This window comes from Schistosoma mansoni, assembly GCF_000237925.1.
Source record: "Schistosoma mansoni, WGS project CABG00000000 data, supercontig 0186, strain Puerto Rico, whole genome shotgun sequence".
Classification (NCBI taxonomy): Eukaryota; Metazoa; Platyhelminthes; class Trematoda; order Strigeidida; family Schistosomatidae; genus Schistosoma; species Schistosoma mansoni.
The window spans coordinates 433,455-453,194 of record NW_017386069.1 but is presented as its reverse complement, the minus strand read 5'-3'; the positions used below and the strand labels follow the sequence as shown (position 1 = coordinate 453,194).

The following is a 19,740-nucleotide window of genomic DNA, read 5'->3' as shown; positions in this document are numbered from 1 at the left end:
CGATAAGATATATTTGTTGGCGATCTCGTGTTAGCGGAGGAATACCGAGACGTACCAAAATATACAAGCTGAACTACCGAGCGTAAGCGAGTTCGTACAAGTTCACAGGCAACAGAAGAAAGTATGTCTTTGGTACACTTAAACAAACAAGCACAGTAAATCAATCACAATTTAAGATGAGCGTCTCAAAGTCAACTTTCGAGAACACTGTAGAACCATGAAGCCGATTTAGAATATCTCCAGCCTCTAATATCGTGCATGTTTGCTTCAACAAACGGGAGTTCAGTGTTAATCAATAGTCATCACATATTCTAGGGGTCTTGCCATCCGACTTCAACGGCGAAACCATAGTAGCACTTCATGCTGAAGACTATATCGGTTCTATTGAACCTATCGCACACGAAACGTGCAATGTCTTATGTGCCGTTTTCTAAGACACTAAGGAATTATTTGTCTTTTAGCAAGGACTGGATCACCCTATACTTGAAGATTCATATGCTGACTTTTCATACCGCCACTGCATTTAGCACACTTAACAATCAAACTTTTGAGTATAACATCAGAATTTTATTTAGAAAATAATAAGGACAACTCCAATTCAGGCCATTTTAAGTGTTTTAAACTTAGTATTGATGGTCCTGCTTCACTAACTAAACACTCACAAAGCATGTATGAACAACTATCACCTCTTATTACCAATGCACATTATGAAATGCACATGGATAACGAGAACAAAATTGGTCACAGGATGAAAATTTACCAAACTCGCGCTTAAATTTGTAGTCTGCACTGCAATTCCTTGTTAAATCATCTTTCATATTTTTACGAGAGTAGGAATCAGTACAGAAAACAATTCAACATTCCAAATAACCAAATCGGGTTTTCAGTGAAGTAACCAAGTGTTTGATATGGATTGGGTCATTTGTTACATGATATTACAAAAGACATTCATGAACTATGCTTTGTAATAAACGAAGACAATGTTTCAGAAATAGTTTAAGTGAAGGAGCAGCTTCCTGCCGAATGTTTGCGTTAAATGTCAGTGAACAGCGCACAACACAAGGAGAACACAGAACCTCGAAATAAGTAGCGCCCTGAAGTCATTGATAGGAGAATTATCAGAATCTATTATTGGCATTCCAAATTCACTGTCAGTTGACGTGTATTACCTCTCATTATTAACTAATACCCAATGTTTGAGTTAAATTCGGCCGTAGGTACCCCCGCCGTTTACCCGTGCCATCCGACTTCAACGGCGAAACCATAGTAGCACTTCATGCTGAAGACTATATCGGTTCTATTGAACCTGTAGTGGATGTCGAGCCGAAGATGGACTATGATCACCACTACTATTCGATTACGCGCCCAGAAACGACTTGGTTCCCTTGATAGCTCGTAAGTCAGAGGGCTTTACTAGTCCAGATCAAGTATATTTATTGGCGATCTCGTAGTATCGAAATAATACCGAGACGTGCCAAAGAGTACAAGCGAATAAGCAGTGCGTGAGCAAGCTCGAACCAAACACGGCGGAAAACGGAACAAGAAGTGAAACTGATACAATTAAACAAATACAGTAAAACAATCTCTGGTACAATTGGTTACAATAATAATAATTGTTTCCGTTATTCCAATCGTGTTCTTATCGAGACTGGCCGGTCACTACAGAAGCCCCCCGCTAGAAAGGGTTTACACTTTCGATACGTAGCGGTTTCGTTCGTGGGACTGATCGCGAAACGTGCGATTGTAGGACGAAGGCGTTGGCAGAACAGGAAGTGATCGTTGATCCTCGAGTTGCCACCAAAAGTCTTTGACGTAGAACGGTACCAGAAGGAACGTACTGTGTTGATTGTTTGGATTAGCATGCTACACCAGAGTGGTTTGTATCCAGAATCTGAAGGTTGCGTTCGTAGAGGTCCGGACCAGAAACGCTGCAGACGTAGGACGAAACCAGATTGAGCCAAGGAACCAGATGCGACCAGAGTAACCATGTTCGGGACCAAATGCATACCATACGTATTTGGAGCCAGAGAGATCGACTGAGTGCGTTGACTAGAGCGTGGGTGATCAGGCCAGCTTTCGCCAAGATTGACTAAAGTCGACGATACCGGAACAGCGATGGTCAGAGGCGTAGGCTCGGGGTAAACAAAAAAATGAAAGAAAAAGAGAAAAGTGTAGCTTTCGTGTAGTATAGGGGTAGATTCCTATACTGTATCCGTAGTTGGTTATGAGGTTAGTCGCGAAAGCGTACGGGTACGCGTGCTCGGCGACCGGAACGTGAGACGGTAGTCTCGTTCGAACCTCGTGAGCCTGCAATCTCATCCTCAGTCAAGGGCGGTGTGGTCTGCAGGTCTGGACGTGAGACGGAAGTCTCGTCCGTAGACGGGGCAGATGACACGTGCTGTTGACTGGGACGTGAGAATGAGGTCTCAGGTGCATCCAGCGTGGGATCCGAAGTAGATGTAGAAATCCCGCTAGAAGCTCTGATGGGTCTAACATTGGGTCTCGGCTTATCAGGTATAGCACTGTCATCGACGTGTGCTGGCTTGAGACGATCAATGCTGACTGTTTCGATGCGGCCACGTCGATCAACCTTGAAGGTCTTTTCGTGACGGGAAATCACGTGAAAAGGTCCCTCGTAAGGCTGTTGTAGAGGTTTGCGTACCGAATCTACTCGTATGAAAACATGTGAACAGGTAGATAACTCTCGAGGGAGAGCGACCTGTCGATGTTGTATACGAGTTGACACCGGAGTCAGTGTTCGCATGAATGCAGACAGTCGTTGGACGTAGTCTGATTCGCCGAACTTAGTGCTGCTCCGTGGTGTGAAAAATTCCCCAGGCAGACGCAATGTCGTGCCGTAAACAAGTTCAGCGGCGGAACATTGAATATCTGCCTTTAGACTCGTTCTGATTCCCAGGAGGACGAGCGGTAGGGTTTCGTACCAACTGTTGTTTTCGTGTGCTCGAAGAGCACTTTTAAGTTGGCGATGAAACCGTTCAACTAAACCGTTTGATGCTGGATGGTAGGCGGTAGTGCGTATGCGTTCCGTACCAAGCAGCCGTGTTAGTGAGGAGAATAATGCGGACTCAAATTGTTGTCCTCGGTCAGTCGTGACAGTCGAGGGACAACCGTACAGAGCTATCCATCTTTCTACGAAGTGGTGAGCGACTGTCTCCGCCGTAATAGACGTGATGGGAATAGCTTCGGGCCATCTTGTGAAACGATCAATGCACGTGAGTATGTGATCATACCCGTGCGATGGTGGTAATGGTCCTACAATGTCTATGTGAACGTGATCGAAGCGAGCATCAGGCGTAGCGAAAGTGCCAATAGGGGCAGCTACGTGCCTGTGCACTTTTGATCGTTGACATTGTAAACATTGTTTTACCCACATACGGACATCTTTATTCATGGACGGCCAGACGTATCGTGCAGCGATGAGGCGTAGTGTGGCTGCGATACCAGGATGAGATAGACCATGAAGGGCATCAAAGACGAGACGGCGATAAGCGGAGGGTACGATGGGTCGAAAGAGGCCCGTAGAAGTATCGCATAGGATAGTACCTGAGCTAGTAGCTAGGGGTACTTCCCGGCACTGAAGGGACGTAGACTGTTGTGCTTCCGTGCATGAAGTATCGTTTGCTTGGGTGGCGGCCATAGCAGGTAGGTCGAGCACTGGCAAAGTAACTGCATTAAGTTGGATACGTGATAAAGCATCAGCAACATAGTTCGACTCGCCTTTGACGTGACGAAGGTCTGTCGTGAGCTGGGAGATATAGTCCAAATGTCTGCACTCTCGTGGTGAGTAGCGGTCAGACTTGGTATGCAGAGCATACGTTAAGGGCTTATGGTCGGTGAATAAGATGAACTTACGACCTTCTACAGCGTGCCGGAAATGTTTGATGGCGCAGTAGGCTGCTAGCAGTTCGCGACCAAAAGCGCTATATCTCGTCTCCGTGGGAGTGAGGCGTCGTGAGAAAAATTCAAGGGGCTGCCAACTACCGGAGATATTCTGTTGCATAACGGCTCCTATGGCGAAATCCGATGCATCAACCGCTATACTAAGCGTGGCTGATGGGTCAGGATGCACGAGAAGTGTGGCTTGAGCTAGGGCCGTTTTGATATCTGAAAATGCAGTACGTGAGGCGTCGTTCCATTCCAGTTTGCGTGGATTACCGCGAAGTAAATCGGTTAACGGTCGTAACTGTTCTGCCGCGTGCGAAATGAAGCGTCGGTAGAAGTTGACCAAACTGAGAAATGCCTTCAGTTCCTTGAGTGTGGACGGTACAGTGTACTCCATTATAGTACGTACTTTATCCTCACAAGGTAAAATACCCTCATGCTTAATAACATGACCTAAGAATTTTATTTCCTTCTTCCCGAGTTCACACTTGTCGGGGTTGACTATTATTCCATTATCCGAAAGGCGCTGGAATAGTAGCGTCAGGTGTTGATAATGTTCATCTACGTTTGATGATGCGATTAGCAGGTCATCAATATAGACGTGAACAAAATCTGAGTCTCGTACAATGCTATCGATAAACCTTTGGAAAGTTTGAGCAGCATTCCGTAATCCAAATGGCATTCGTAGGAACTCAAATAAACCGAAAGGAGTCGTGATAGCAGTTTTCTCTATATCTTCAAGAGCGACTGGGATCTGGTGATATGCTCGTACGAGATCGATCTTGGAAAAAATTGTCGTGCCCTTGAGTGATGCCGTGATGTCATGTATGTGGGGGATGGGATAGCTATCGAAATGTGTAGCTGTGTTTAACGCTCGGTAGTCTCCGCATGGTCTCCAACCAACCCCATCCTTTTTTCGAACCATGTGGAGAGGTGAGGCCCAAGGACTGTGAGAAGGACGAATAATACCAGTAGCTAGTAAATTGTCAAACTCACGTTTAGCGAAAGCTAATTTGTCCGGTGCCAGTCGGCGAGGTCTTGCCGTGACTGGTGGTCCGCGGGTGACTATGTGGTGTACCACACGATTGGTCACCGATAGAGTCTCCTCGAGAGGTTTAGTTAATTTGGGAAATTTCTGAAATAAAGCGTGGAATAAATCGTCACGCGAATGAAATACACCTGTGATTCGGTACGCGTTTGTGTGGGCTTTAGAGCCCATAAAGTTGCTGTTCGACGAAGTATCAATTAGCTGCAGCCTACGTGAATCGACTAGCAATTCATAGTGCTGTAGGAAATCGATACCGGGTATAGCTGTGGGAACATCGGCAATGATGAACGTCCACAGATACTGTCGTCGGTTGCTCAGGTTGACCGTAAGTTGTCGTGTACCATAGGTGGGAATGACTGAGCCATTCGCAGCGCGTAGTCGAAGCATAGTGGCTTGAGACTTACTGTTACCGATAGGTACGACAGAAACTTGGGCACCCGTATCCACAAGGTACCTAGCGTTGGTGCGATAATCGTGCACGTAAAATAAACGGCCAACCTGAGGTGAAGTGCCGGCGAGTACGGCCGCATTTACTCGCCGGCTGAGGAGTTTCCCGCCTTGTATGAGCAGGGAGCTCGACAATGACGGGCACCGGCTCCGAAAGCACGGTGAAACCAGCACCAACCTGGACTCGCTTCCGAAACCGCCTTCTGGCGTGGCTTGGAAGATGCCCGCTTGGGGCGAGTCGTTACGGCCTTACGAGATTGTGACCTGGGTCGGGGGGCGTAGGGGGCTGGCACATTTGCGCGGTCTCGGAAACTGAGACGAGTATGGATACATCTGTCCCTATCCCCATGAGCCGGAGGTCGTCTAGCATCGAGATCAACGTTAGAACAGGAAGTACTAGCAACCAAATAGTCGTCTTTGGTGTTAACTCGTGCTAGAATCTTATCTGCTATGAGGGCCACCTTGTTGAGCGGGGTGTCCTCGAGCAGAGCCGTAAGGGTTGGCTGGATACTGACTGGTAAGGCTTCAAGCCACAACTCTTTGACTATCTCAGAGTCAGCTGTCATGTTTCCTGCAAGGGATTGCAGGCGCGTGAGGTGGTGGCTCGGCTTAGCATCACCCATAGGGTGACGTGCTAATAGTGTCCTCAATCGTTCCTCTCTTGATGGGAGGAAATGTCGAAGGATGGCATCCTTAAGACGGTCATAAACGTTCGGAACGTTCGGATTGAGGACAACCTCACGGACAGCGGTTAGGTGATCCCCGGGCAATGATTCCAAAGCGTAGGCGTACTTCTGCCTTTGATTGGTTATGCGGCGGATCTCAAATTGAGATTCCGGTGCCGCGAACCAGACTTCTGGATCATGAGGGATGAAAAGAACCGGTCGAAAACTGATAACCTGTATCTCGGAGTCTATCATATTTATGTTATTCTTATCGTTATCTACCATATTAGGTTGCCAAAATATTATATATTGAAAAATATCAATACGAATATATGCAACAGATGTGGATAGATAAATAGACTCACCGGATTGATCTGGTTTGGAGAATTGGCCAAGTTTGACTTGTGCTCGATGGATTGGGTTACCAGCTGTATTGCGTGTTCTAAATACGGCTCACCAGTTTGTAGTGGATGTCGAGTCGAAGACGGACTATGATCACCACTACTATTCGATTACGCGCCCAGAAACGACTTGGTTCCCTTGATAGCTCGTAAGTCAGAGGGCTTTACTAGTCCAGATCAAGTATATTTATTGGCGATCTCGTAGTATCGAAATAATACCGAGACGTGCCAAAGAGTACAAGCGAATAAGCAGTGCGTGAGCAAGCTCGAACCAAACAAGGCGGAAAACGGAACAAGAAGTGAAACTGATACAATTAAACAAATACAGTAAAACAATCTCTGGTACAGTTGGTTACAATAATAATAATTGTTTCCGTTATTCCAATCGTGTTCTTATCGAGACTGGCCGGTCACTACAAACCTATCGCACACGAAACGTGCAATGTCTTATGTGCCGTTTTCTAAGACACTAAGGAATTATTTGTCTTTTAGGAAGGACTGGATCACCCTATACTTGAAGATTCATATGCTGACTTTTCATACCGCCACTGCATTTAGCACACTTAACAATCAAACTTTTGAGTATAACATCAGAATTTTATTTAGAAAATAATAAGGACAACTCCAATTCAGGCCATTTTAAGTGTTTTAAACTTAGTATTGATGGTCCTGCTTCACTAACTAAACACTCACAAAGCATGTATGAACAACTATCACCTCTTATTACCAATGCACATTATGAAATGCACATGGATAACGAGAACAAAATTGGTCACAGGATAAAAATTTACCAAACTCGCGCTTAAATTTGTAGTCTGCACTGCAATTCCTTGTTAAATCATCTTTCATATTTTTACGAGAGTAGGAATCAGTACAGAAAACAATTCAACATTCCAAATAACCAAATCGGGTTTTCAGTGAAGTAACCAAGTGTTTGATATGGATTGGGTCATTTGTTACATGATATTACAAAAGACATTCATGAACTATGCTTTGTAATAAACGAAGACAATGTTTCAGAAATAGTTTAAGTGAAGGAGCAGCTTCCTGCCGAATGTTTGTGTTAAATGTCAGTGAACAGCGCACAACACAAGGAGAACACAGAACCTCGAAATAAGTAGCGCCCTGAAGTCATTGATAGGAGAATTATCAGAATCTATTATTGGCATTCCAAATTCACTGTCAGTTGACTTGTATTGCCTCACATTATTAATTAATAACCAATAATCACTCATAACCAATAAAATAAGTACACGTATTATTGGTTTTCATTTCACAAGGAGAAAGAAACGTGATATTCACACAAGATGATTTCAAGAAATCAATCTGGAAAATGATTATTAACAGAGATCGTGATTGCACATCGTTCCCATCCGTACTTCTTACTTTCACGCAAATGACTCACATTGTCTTCGTACAACACATTTTTCTTACCTGCTAATGCAATAGGGGCATTGAGAATGACATAAGGTAATGCATGAAATTGATCCAGAGACATCATTTGGATGGTTAAAACGTGAACTTAAATGTTGTCAAATGAACCATGATTCACAACAGCATAAATCGTTGTCGTCGACTATGTGGATATACAGTTTTGAAGCAATGTATTGGTCCACATTGCATACCTCCTACTACCTCCTCCAACTTTGTTCGTCGAGGGTAAATTGCCCTCTGACAGGAGTAAGATATGGTCCAACGGAAAGGCTAAGGAGATAACAGGATGTGAGTCTCCCATTACTCACCAGTTCAATGGCTCTTTCCTGTCACGACGTCTATGCAAAGTGTCACTACTGCATCTCTGCGCAACGATCTTACTGTTTATTATTGACCACATTTGTACCATAGACTCTCAAACGCTGACATATGTGAATGGTCCAACAAATTGTATGTGTGTTTGTACATATCTATATTGCAACAAGAATACCATAATTTTGGATTTGTAACTGTACAGCCTGTTGAAGAGGTAACCGAATACTATCGTTCGTCATATTACTCTTTCTTTTCAAACATATGTATATGTATGTTCGAATGAATCTGTGTAGTTGGCTTTATATATATGTGTGTACTTATGTAGGTTCATGTGTTAGTTGTATGTAGGTTTACATGAGGATGTGTTGGTACATGCGTAGCTTTCACGCGACGATGAGAGCAGTATTGATCTATGCTTGTGAAACTCGGCCTCTCCGAGTTGAGGATGTTGAACGACTCCCTGTGTTTGATCATCCATGTCTCCGAAGGATTGCTGACATCCAGTGACAACATCACGTTGCTTATGCAGAGGATCGACGTCAGATGTTTGGACGCAGAGACGATAATTCAATTGGTATCACCATCTTGAAATATCAAATTCGGTGGCTTGGACATGTTCTACGAATGTCTTTCCAGAGAATCGCGCATTATTTGCTGACGCTGGGACTGGTTGGAAAAAGCGGAGAACTGGTCAGTGTATGACATGGTGTCGTGGTATGAAAGAAAGTTGCAAAGGGCTGGCTACTGTTGGTCCTTTTTGACTCCCTGGCTGGGCTCCGCGAGATGGTGCAACACAGTGGCTAGAGACGTTATCAGATATGGCTCAGAATAAAAGGCAGTGGCGGTACCGCCGTAACCTTCTTTTACTTTCCTCATAAAGTGTGGCTATAACTTCATTAACTGAGAGAGCTCTTCAGGTTGCACATTTCTGTTTCCCTCACTATTCTCATTATTACACTAACATACACTAATCTGCGGTTGTTATTGTTCTTTTGTTCCTATATTCTTAGGTTTACCTTGCCTTTTTTTCACTTATCATTCCCATTGTTTTGTGTGGCGCATATATATTTGGTACCACCCTGTAACAATGTTTATGTGTTAAAACAAGTGAATAAATATATTCACAATATCACGAGTTGATTGACGTTGTGAATATTGCGATGAGTTCTGATTTCTGCAACCTTGAGTTGTGGTGTGGTTTTGAAACATAAGGTTACTAGATTCGACCTATTGGGGAGTTGTAGATGCTTTCTTTCGAACTCAAGCAAAACAGCCGTCCAGTGTTTTCAGGTCTTCAACGATTCGACCGCTGAATTTAGTTGACGATGAAAACGTCTTCCAAAAACACAAGTGTAATCTCATCAGTTAAATGCATGTTGCCTGGTGACTGGCTGCTTCCTTTTCTAAGACCAAACAATTCCAATTTACAGGATTCGTTTCTCAATTATTGTTACTGTAATGTGACGTAACTTTTCAAATCAATATTATTTTAGTTTGAATGATAAATGATTTTTCTGAATTGTGTCCCTTTCTGTATTTTCTCGATCTGAAACTGAAAGTGTTTAATGGAAGTTTTAATTAACTCAAATAAACTGCTTTATTTTCCATCTCATTCTCCTTATAATACTTAAATAGGATCTCTCTCACAATCCTGACCGACATGCCAATCTAAGTGAAAAATCTCGAAACCAAAAGACAAGATTTCTCTTAAAATTAATGCATTCGTTGAATAAGGCTTTATATGTGGATGTGTCGATCCATAAGTCGCATGCATGCTTATATGTATTTTGTATGTATTCATGTGTATGATGTATGAATTTATATGGATGTAGTTATTTATGCATTGACTTTGCTGACGTGCGTTTATTTTTGTGTTGTGTGTTTACTGTGTTTTACAAATTTCTAAAATTATGTATTGGTGTTAAGAAGCACCTGATAGTTATTCATTTGAGCTCTATGGTCTGTTGCATTTGAAGGAAAATAATGGTGAGTGGCAATAAAGTCCGTGGTGTGTGCCACATAAAACTCGAGACGGTACAGCTTGATGTATCGACGTTCCACAGTTGATATGCACCCCGAAAGAAAACTACCACGGTTTGCTTCAGATGTCATAACGGTGAAAACTTAGCAACTGAGTCGAAATGGCCACTGACGTGTGCGATAGGGTGAATTTCAATCCTTGTATATTGGTTGATTGTATCTCCCCACAATTCCCGTCTAAAATCCCATTCACATGATACAAGGAATGTCGTAATTTACACAAACGTAAGAATCACTATCACTACCATCATTATCGAACAAAGGATGAAGTGAGATCAGAGTGTGATTGTGAGCGAAAAGTACTTCAATAACTATGTAGACAGGCAGATGAGTTAATAGTATTTTCTATGTTTTGCTTCGTGAGGTTAGCGTTTCCGGATACTCTTTCTACCAGTAGCTGATAAGGGTGACTAGTTTGTGTGAAACGGTATCAATGTGTATCGATTGCTGTGAGAACAACAGTATTTGATTTGTCAGTGAGAACATGTAAAGCAGAACGATGCATGAGTGTGTACATATGTGATGATTAGGAAACACCGACATGGATTTCACTCAAGCATACGACGAACAAGGAGTTGGTTTGCACGGACACAGAATGGTGACTGGTTACAAATGCGAAGTAACGCGACAAGTCGATCAAAGGACAGTCATTTATTATTGGACGTATAGCAAGCAAATAAACACTCGAAATTATAGAATAATCAAATGTATTTGGTGGAGGAGTAAATGACATATTATATGCGTTTAGATCTTGACTTGACCATCTCCCGAGGCTTCTCGGTTTTTGTTGTTGGTTCTCCGTTTACTACAACATCCTCCACAACAGTCTCCACCACGACATCCACGACATCCACAACACCGAGGACATTGAGGGCATGCACCGGAACAGCAAGGACACCTTCCACCTGGTGCTGGAGCTCCATTAGCTATAAACCAGATAACACAACATCACGATGTCACGTATTATATCAGGAATGATGGAAACAAACAAACTGTAACCCACAAGTAACAACTTCGAAAATCGAAATTTTATTATATTGATGAAAATGGTTGATATGCATTCCAATAACTAGTCAACATGTATCAGCATCATGTAATCTGGTTGATTGGAATCGACCGCCATCGAGTAAGATAAGACTCACCTGGATTCTGACACTCGAACGATACGACCAGTACAACTATGATGAGCTGAAATGAGACGGCCGATCAGACAGACAATATCACACAACAGAATTGTAACATACAGTGAGGAATTGCATTGTGGTTGTTCACTATTGAAGTGAGTGTCGTTTGCTCGTTGACTTGTTCGTCTGTTGACTGAAATAGTGCAATTAGCAGCGAATAGAACTAGGTAGGTACAAATTAAGGAATCGTATTCAGAATTCGATATCAGGCAGGCATCAAATACAAATGAATCACTAGTTCATAGTTTCACCACAACCGCCACATCCTCAATTTTAATCTAGGTTTTTGTGATTAGTTGTATAAATTCTGTTTAGGTTCGTCATGCGTCTCTCCGACCGTTCAGTTGCTATACACTCTGTATTGTCTAGAATGTATTCCCCAGTATTAGGCTTAACGACCGAAGAAATTTTAGTAGACTTCGAAGGCGTTACTCTTGTCCCCCACCCCATTCAAATGAATCGGATGTCAAAATAATAAATAAATAACTGATATGACTAGAAAAGTTAGTGATAAAACGGAAATAGTATTAAGGAGCACCCACTAGTGAACCTAGTTCTGTAAGAATTTTCTGCATTTGTCGGTGGAGCTGGTCGCTTGATATCTGGAAAAAAACCATTGCTAACAACTAGGTATCCAATACATTCAAAACCAGGTTTTCCGGAGATTGAAACCTGTTCGAAATTTTGGGTCATCAGGTGTAGATGGCGTCGAGTCCCGATTGACTATTATCACCACTCCTCGAAGATTACGTACCACGTATCGAGTTGGATCCCTCCGCAGCACCAAATACCAGATTGCAGTTGATGGTTGCAATAAAATACATTTTGTTGGCGATCTCGTGTTAGCGGGAGAATACCGAGACGTACCAAAATATACAAGCGGAACTATCGAGCGTAGGCGAGATCTCAAAGTTATATAATTCACTTGGATAACTGACAGAGCACCGGCTACATATTGTGACTCGCCTTTAACGTCACGAAGGTCTGTCGTGAACTGAGAGATATAGTACAAATGTTTGCAATCTCGTGGTGAGTAGCGGTCAGACTTGCTCATGGGAAGTAGTTGCACTGTTGAAGACGTGCTAACAGCTGGGGTCTGAATTCAGGTAGATGTAACCAAACGAAGGCGAATATATGAATCAGCTACATCTTTGTCATGGTCGTCAAATGTCGTCACGTCTTCATAGGCTATTTTTAAATTTTCTTTTGACTATGATATATTAAAATCGTGTACTGATTCATTTTCTTCAGTGATTTCTTTGTCTAACACGTCATTTTCTACATGTTCATCGTCACTTAAATTTACTCCAGACTGTTCCCTGAGAGATGTGATAGTGAAAATTCCTTCACCTATCTCTTGTTCTTCAAATGAACCACGTAGTGCATCTTCTGTACATTGCATTGCTTGTAACATACGTGTAATTTCATGTTCACTTTGCTCGAGTCTTACACGAAAACACGACAACTCTTCCGCATCCAAATCTTGGTGTTTCATTCTCATAAGCGGTTTTCCCAAATCTTTGTGTAAACTTTTAGCCGAGCGATAAATATCTGGAAAAAAACACTCAAAAAAGGGACCTCATTCAAATAGTTTTTGACTTGAATCTCCAGATGATTTTCTATACTCAAGGAAATTCAAATTCGAAGGATTTCCAAAGGTGTATGTCTCAGCGGCGTCATCATCAACGGACGACTCATGACCCATGCGAAACTTACCCCGATCAAGTTTTGAAAGTGTGTAAAAAAATATAACACTATACCAACAGCATGGCTAGATAAAACGATAGACATCATTTCACTTCCTTTCCTTTGATATTGCCGAACAATCCTTTCCGAAGCTCTGGTGGGTTTTTGGGTTTAATGATCGCTCACGATAACCCGTGAGCGTTATATCTCGCCGCAGTTGAAGTGCGGTTTGTGAGAAAAACTCAAAAGGCTGCCAACTTCCGGAGATGTTCTGTTGCGTAAAGGATCGTATGGCGAAATCCGATGCATCAACTGCTATACTAAACGTGGCTAATGGGTCAGCATGAGCGAGAATTGTGGTGTGAGCTGGAGTTGACTTGATCTCTGAATATGTTGTACACGCATCATTATTGGATTCAAAAGTGTTCGAAATTTCGGCCACAAGGTGTAGATGGAGGTGAGTCACGATTGACTATTATTGCAATAAAATATATTTGTTGGCGATCTCGTGTTAGCGAAGGAATACCGAGACGTACCAAAATATACAAGCTGAACTACCGAGCGTAAGCGAGTTCGTACAAGTTCACAGGCAACAGAAGAAAGTATGTCTTTGGTACACTTAAACAAACAAGCACAGTAAATCAATCACAATTTAAGATGAGCGTCTCAAAGTCAACTTTCGAGAACACTGTAGAACCATGAAGTCGATTTAGAATATCTCCAGCCTCTAATATCGTGCATGTTTGCTTCAACAAACGGGAGTTCAGTGTTAATCAATAGTCATCACATATTCTAGGGGTCTTGCCATCCGACTTCAACGGCGAAACCATAGTAGCACTTCATGCTGAAGACTATATCGGTTCTATTGAACCTATCGCACACGAAACGTTCAATGTCTTATGTGCTGTTTTCTAAGACACTAAGGAATTATTTGTCTTTTAGGAAGGACTGGATCACCCTATACTTGAAGATTTATATGCTGAATTTTCATCATGTAAGCAGACCTACTATTAGACAGACGGCAATGAACCAACGTGCCGCATGGTTTCCCCCAAATGTTATAAATAATATACCTGCAAGTTTTAACTCTTATCATCAATCTCGCAATGGGGAAGATGGTGTACTAGGTTATGCACCATCAACGCAACCACAACATGCAGGCACCTGTCTTAATTTTCCACCAAAACAAGTACAACAAATTATTCAACCTTACCAAAATAAGGATTTTTTTCGGCCTCCAGAGATCCCTTGTTCCACTAGCACTACAATTCGCTCATGCTATAGTCCATGCGATCCGGCAAACACATTAAACCATAGTCCAGGCATAGCTAGAACTCATACCTTCGATAAGGATGCTCTCGGTTTTTTACACCACACACTCCCTTTTTAAACTTATTACTTATTAACGCACGTTCACTTCTGAACAAAATTTCAGCCTTGAGAACCTTAGCCTTTCTAGCCAAGCCTTTATTTATACTTATCACTGAAACTTGGTGTTATCCAGCAGTGGCCGATTCCGAATTAAATATCCAAAACTATCGACTCTATCGCTGTGACAGAAAAACTAAGCGAGGAGGCGGTTGTCTTATATTTGCTTTGGATACCTTAACAACAAACAAAGTTGAAGATAGTATCTTGAATAGTTTACCAGAATCGATCTGGATATCAATCAATACCCTAAACCATAGTCTACTCCTAGGTTTTATATATAGAGCTCCTGATAGTACTGATAATTTGAATGATCTTATTATCAATGCATTTATACACGCATCTACTCTAAACTTCAGTGCTAAGATTATCACTGGCGATTTCAATTATCCAGGGATTAACTGGAGTACCGGTAGTTGTCAGTCCAGCAATGATGAATTTTTATCAATCCTTAATCTGTACTGCTGGTCACAGTGGGTTCGTACCCCAACAAGGGGTGATAATATACTTGATCTAATATTTAGTAGAGATATCATTCCCCTATCTGTACAAGTATACAACGAGTTTGAAAGCAGTGATCATAAGATAGTAGCTTGTGCTCTCCCCATCTATCCCTCCTACAACCGACCAATTCAAAGAACCTGCAATTATAGAGACTATAAGCATACAGACTGGGACCTCTTGCTCTCACTGATCAAACTCTCAGGCTGGGGTGAATTCTTCTCATGTAATAGTCTGACAAATGCCATCAACGTATTCTATTTGATTGTTAACTCTTGTCTAGATTCCTGTGCACCAATTAAGTCTTACAGGATTAGTAAACCTTACGAATTATATATACCAGCTAAATATCGTAATAAACTAAGACGCCTAAAGAAACGTTATTTTAAATCTAACGACTTCACGGCAGTCACACAAATAACAATAATTTTTAACCAAATTAAAGAGAAACATAGGTTAAAAGCCATTAATGAAGAGCTATTAGCACTAAGCACTAGCTCAAAAGTGCAAAACCTAATCCACCTTTACAATAAACGTGCTAAATCAACTCAAAAGGTTGATATATCATGCATCCTGCATAATAATAGTTTTATATATGACCCAAAAACTATAGCAGACCTTTTCAGTGGTGATTTTGCAAATGGCAAAGAATCCATAAATGGCTCTGTTTCTAGAGTTATATGCATGACCGGTAACTCAATTAAATCTATCTCCTTCACATGTCTGAAAATTAGTAAGGTTATAAATAACCTCAAGGTTTCGAAAGGTCACGGAGCAGACGGGATTTCATCATTTCTCTACAGATATGGTGGTCCAGATATTCCACTTCTTCTCCTTAAGCTGTTTACTCTCTCTATGGAATCAGGCTCTTATCCTGACCGTTGGAAAACCGCGTACATCATACCACGTTACAAATCCGGAGATAAGACTGACATGAACAACTATCGGCCAATAAATATCACTCCAGTTTTCTCTAGGATTATGGAAAAAATTATTAGTGACGAACTATCCAACTATTTATTGACTGAACAATTTATTGATGATTCGCAACATGGATTTCTTAAAAATCGATCTTGTATGACATGTCATTTTGACTTCTTTAATTTAGTTTATTCTCTTCGTAGCCAAGGATATCTAGTACTAGTGCTATACCTGGACATTTCTAAGGCCTTCGACATGGTCAACCACCAACTTCTCATAGGTAAACTCGCATCCTATGGGGTCCAAAACCCGTTACTAGCCTGGTTTGATTCCTTCCTCAGCAATCGACATCAAATAGTTAAAATGAACTCTTCATTGTCGAATGCCGTCCCTGTTAGAAGTGGGGTAATTCAGGGTAGTGTCTTAGGTCCTTTGCTCTTTTTAGTTTTCATTAATGATATTTGTGAGTGTTTTAGTGAGGGTAAGTCCCTTTTGTATGCAGACGATCTTAAGGTGGTGTACTCATTTTCTCCACATGAGCTGAGCGATATTCAAAATTGTATCAGCACGGAGCTTAACAAGGTATCACTGTGGTGCTGGAAATGGCAACTGGAGCTTAATACAGCTAAATGTGGATGGTTATGCTTCGGTGATACATCACTCAACCTCGATCTTACAATAAATGGTGAAATGTTATCTAGGTTACACACAGTAGTAGATCTAGGACTTAGGTACTCCGATGACTTATCGTTTACTGAACAGATAATGAAACAAACGTCCAAGTCTCAACGCCTTATAGGTTACATAGCTCGAAACCTTCATAACAGCGAATCTCGTATTTTAATGTACAAAGTCTGTGTTCGACCACGCCTCGAATACTGCGCGTTTCTCCTTAGTAGCACGCGCATAAAGGATAAATTAAGACTGGAATCAGTACAGAGACGATTTACACTTCGTACTCTTGGAACTGATAGTGTCTTGACATATAATTCGGGGTGTAGTAAACTAGGGCTTGACCATTTATGGAAGAGGAGACTCAAACTTAACCTTATCTTCTTTTTCAAAATACTTAACAAACTCTCCTTCACATCTAGCCAGGCGATTCAATATGCTAAAGCTTCACATTACGACATTCGTAACTCCTTGCCTTTAGCCAAACAAACATATTCTAGATCTTCTCTCTATATGAATTACTTTACCTGTAAGTTTTCTAGACTCTGGAATAATCTACCTCAAACTATCCGTACGTTAAACTCTCTCCCATTGTTTGTTCGCTCAATTAATGCCTTTTGCTCCTCTGAAAATGCATTAAATGCTCTAGCGCCTGCAAGTGTATCTTACTCCACAAGTGAGATTATCGGAACTTTAAATGTTTAACCTCTTACTTGCTATCATTGTTTTGTTGTTCCGTGCTCTTTGCTTTAATCTTACTTTCTCTAGTTGTAGATAATTATCAATAACTCGCTTTGGCACTAGAAATAACCTTACAGAACAACGTTGATTAATCATCAGGCTATCCACTTAGGAAAAAATGACAAGTTCCCTGGTGTTGCATTGGCTTGCCGTGACACATGTCATAAATAAACTACTTAACAATTATTGAACCAGCAAACATAAAACTTTCTTATATTTCATGTTTGCTCTCTACATAAAATGTTGATTTTTATATCAATCTGATCATGCATGTAAGCTGGTGTGAATTCTGTAAATATTATTTTCAGAATATATTATTATTATTATACGACAGAATTGTAACATACAGTGAGGAATTGCATTGTGGTTGTTCACTGTTGAAGTGAGTGTCGATTGCTCGTTGACTTGTTCGTTTGTTGACTGCATGTATTGCATTGTTGTATTTATAATGGACATTGGTCATTCCACGTACACACACGTGTTCACACTTGATATTTGGTTGTTCAATGGAATTGATCACAACTCGTGCGTTCTGTGGCATATTGGCTTGTTGACTGCATTGTATTTTCAAAGCATTTATTCTCACCACTGATGTAGATAATCATGCTTATTCTTTCTTCAAATTACTTCAAAGCTCTTTGCAAATAAGATGATTAGCATTCTACATGATAATATTGTGTAACACAAGCCACCTTTACCCTTCTCAATTCTTGTGAACACTACACCAGTACTTGTGAAGTTCTGTCGCAAACTGACCAAGTTGTCTCTTTGAGTGTGATAAAAATAATATTCCATAAGTGAATTGGTGGAAATTTCCACTCGATCTAATTTGTTGTGTGGACCGTCCATTTGTGACGATCACAAACTACTCGTTACTGTACATGAAACAGGTCCATGACAGTGTGAATTCATGCTCCATAAACCAACCGTTTTACATCAACTACTCGCTTACAGGAAATCGATAATCATTGTTACCGATCAAATTGTTGTTACATTTAGGTAGGTGACGACAGTATTAGATGTTCCGAATTCTCCTCCATCATCTCTTGATCGAACCAGTACTCTTCAGTAATATTTGAGGACATATTTTCCTTGTTTATTTTCAATGCTTCCGCATAGGTTTTTGATTTCAATTTCGTTTGGTTGTATTTCATAACTTTCGTCGAGGCAACACGTGAACATAATCAATTCAAGAAACTGTAAACAGTCAGATAACCGCAATTGATCGTTCAATAGAGTTGAACGATGAAAACAAAGTGATAATCGGAATCGAGGTTATTATGTAGGGTGAAGTGTGCCAACTGGCAACACAACATACGAGTTCAGATCAACTTCATTGAACAACCAAATATCAAGTGTGAACACGTGTGTGTACGTGGAATGACCGACGTCCATTATAAATACAACAATGCAATACATGCAGTCAACAAACGAACAAGTCAACGAGCAATCGACACTCACTTCAACAGTGAACAACCACAATGCAATTCCTCACTGTATGTTACAATTCTGTTCGAACACTATTAGTCGAGTAAGAGCTTATGGCGAACTGTCATGATTTTACAACCTCAAGTGGTGTCCGTCAAGGCTGTCCACTATCCCCGTTTTTGTTTAACTTCATTATAGACCTGTTGCTGCAAATAACACTCTCTTCGACTGAATCTACAGGAATTGATCTCCTACCAGGGGGACCACTAAGCGACTTAGAATACGCAGATGACATAGTCCTGTTTGGTGAAGACGCTGGCAAAATGCAGAGTCTTCTGTTGGAACTCAGTAATAATGCCAGGATGTTTGGGATGCGTTTCTCCCCATCCAAATGTAAATTGTTACTCCAGGACTGGCCTGCGTCAACACCCGAACTAAGGATAGGGAGTGAAGTAGTCGAACGCGTCGACAACTTCACTTATCTTGGAAGTCTGATCAGCCCTAATGGGTTGGTGTCTGACGAAATCTCTGCACGGATTCAAAAAGCTCGTTTGGCTTTTGCCAACTTACGTCACCTATGGCGTAGACGAGATATCCGTCTATCAATTAAGGGACGAGTATACTGCGCATCAGTTCGTTCTGTTCTACTTTACGACTGTGAAACATGGCCATTAAGAGTAGAAGATACTCGTAGGTTACTAGTATTTGACCACAGATGCCTTAGAAATATTGCTCGCATCTGCTGGGATAACCGGGTAAGTAATAGTGAGGTTAGACGCAGGGTATTAGCGAACGATGGTAAATCAGTTGATGAGGTGATGAATCTTCATCGACTGAGATGGTTGGGCCATGTGTTACGTATGCCTGAACACCGATTACCACGACGCGCTATGATGACTAGTATTGGGGACGGTTGGAAGAGAGTT

At 41.5% G+C, this 19,740-nt stretch overlaps 2 protein-coding genes across 2 annotated transcripts in view; both read right to left on the bottom strand.

The window, feature by feature from the left end:
• Positions 1-13,142, bottom strand: part of Smp_136600 (hypothetical protein) — a gene marked incomplete at both ends in the record, with an annotated part of 33,921 nt that extends 20,779 nt beyond the window's left edge. Inside the window, 2 exons of the mRNA XM_018794431.1 lie at positions 12,672-12,988; positions 13,037-13,142. Coding sequence (XP_018647074.1) covers positions 12,672-12,988; positions 13,037-13,142 — 423 coding nt within the window. The remainder of the gene's footprint in view (positions 1-12,671; positions 12,989-13,036) is intronic.
• Smp_136610 (hypothetical protein) lies at positions 7,786-7,962 on the bottom strand (the record flags this gene model as incomplete). Its single annotated transcript, XM_018794442.1, has 1 exon — positions 7,786-7,962. One exon carries the CDS (start codon positions 7,960-7,962, stop codon positions 7,786-7,788), a length of 177 nt encoding a protein of 58 aa, XP_018647075.1.
• Positions 13,143-19,740: the final 6,598 nt, after the last annotated feature.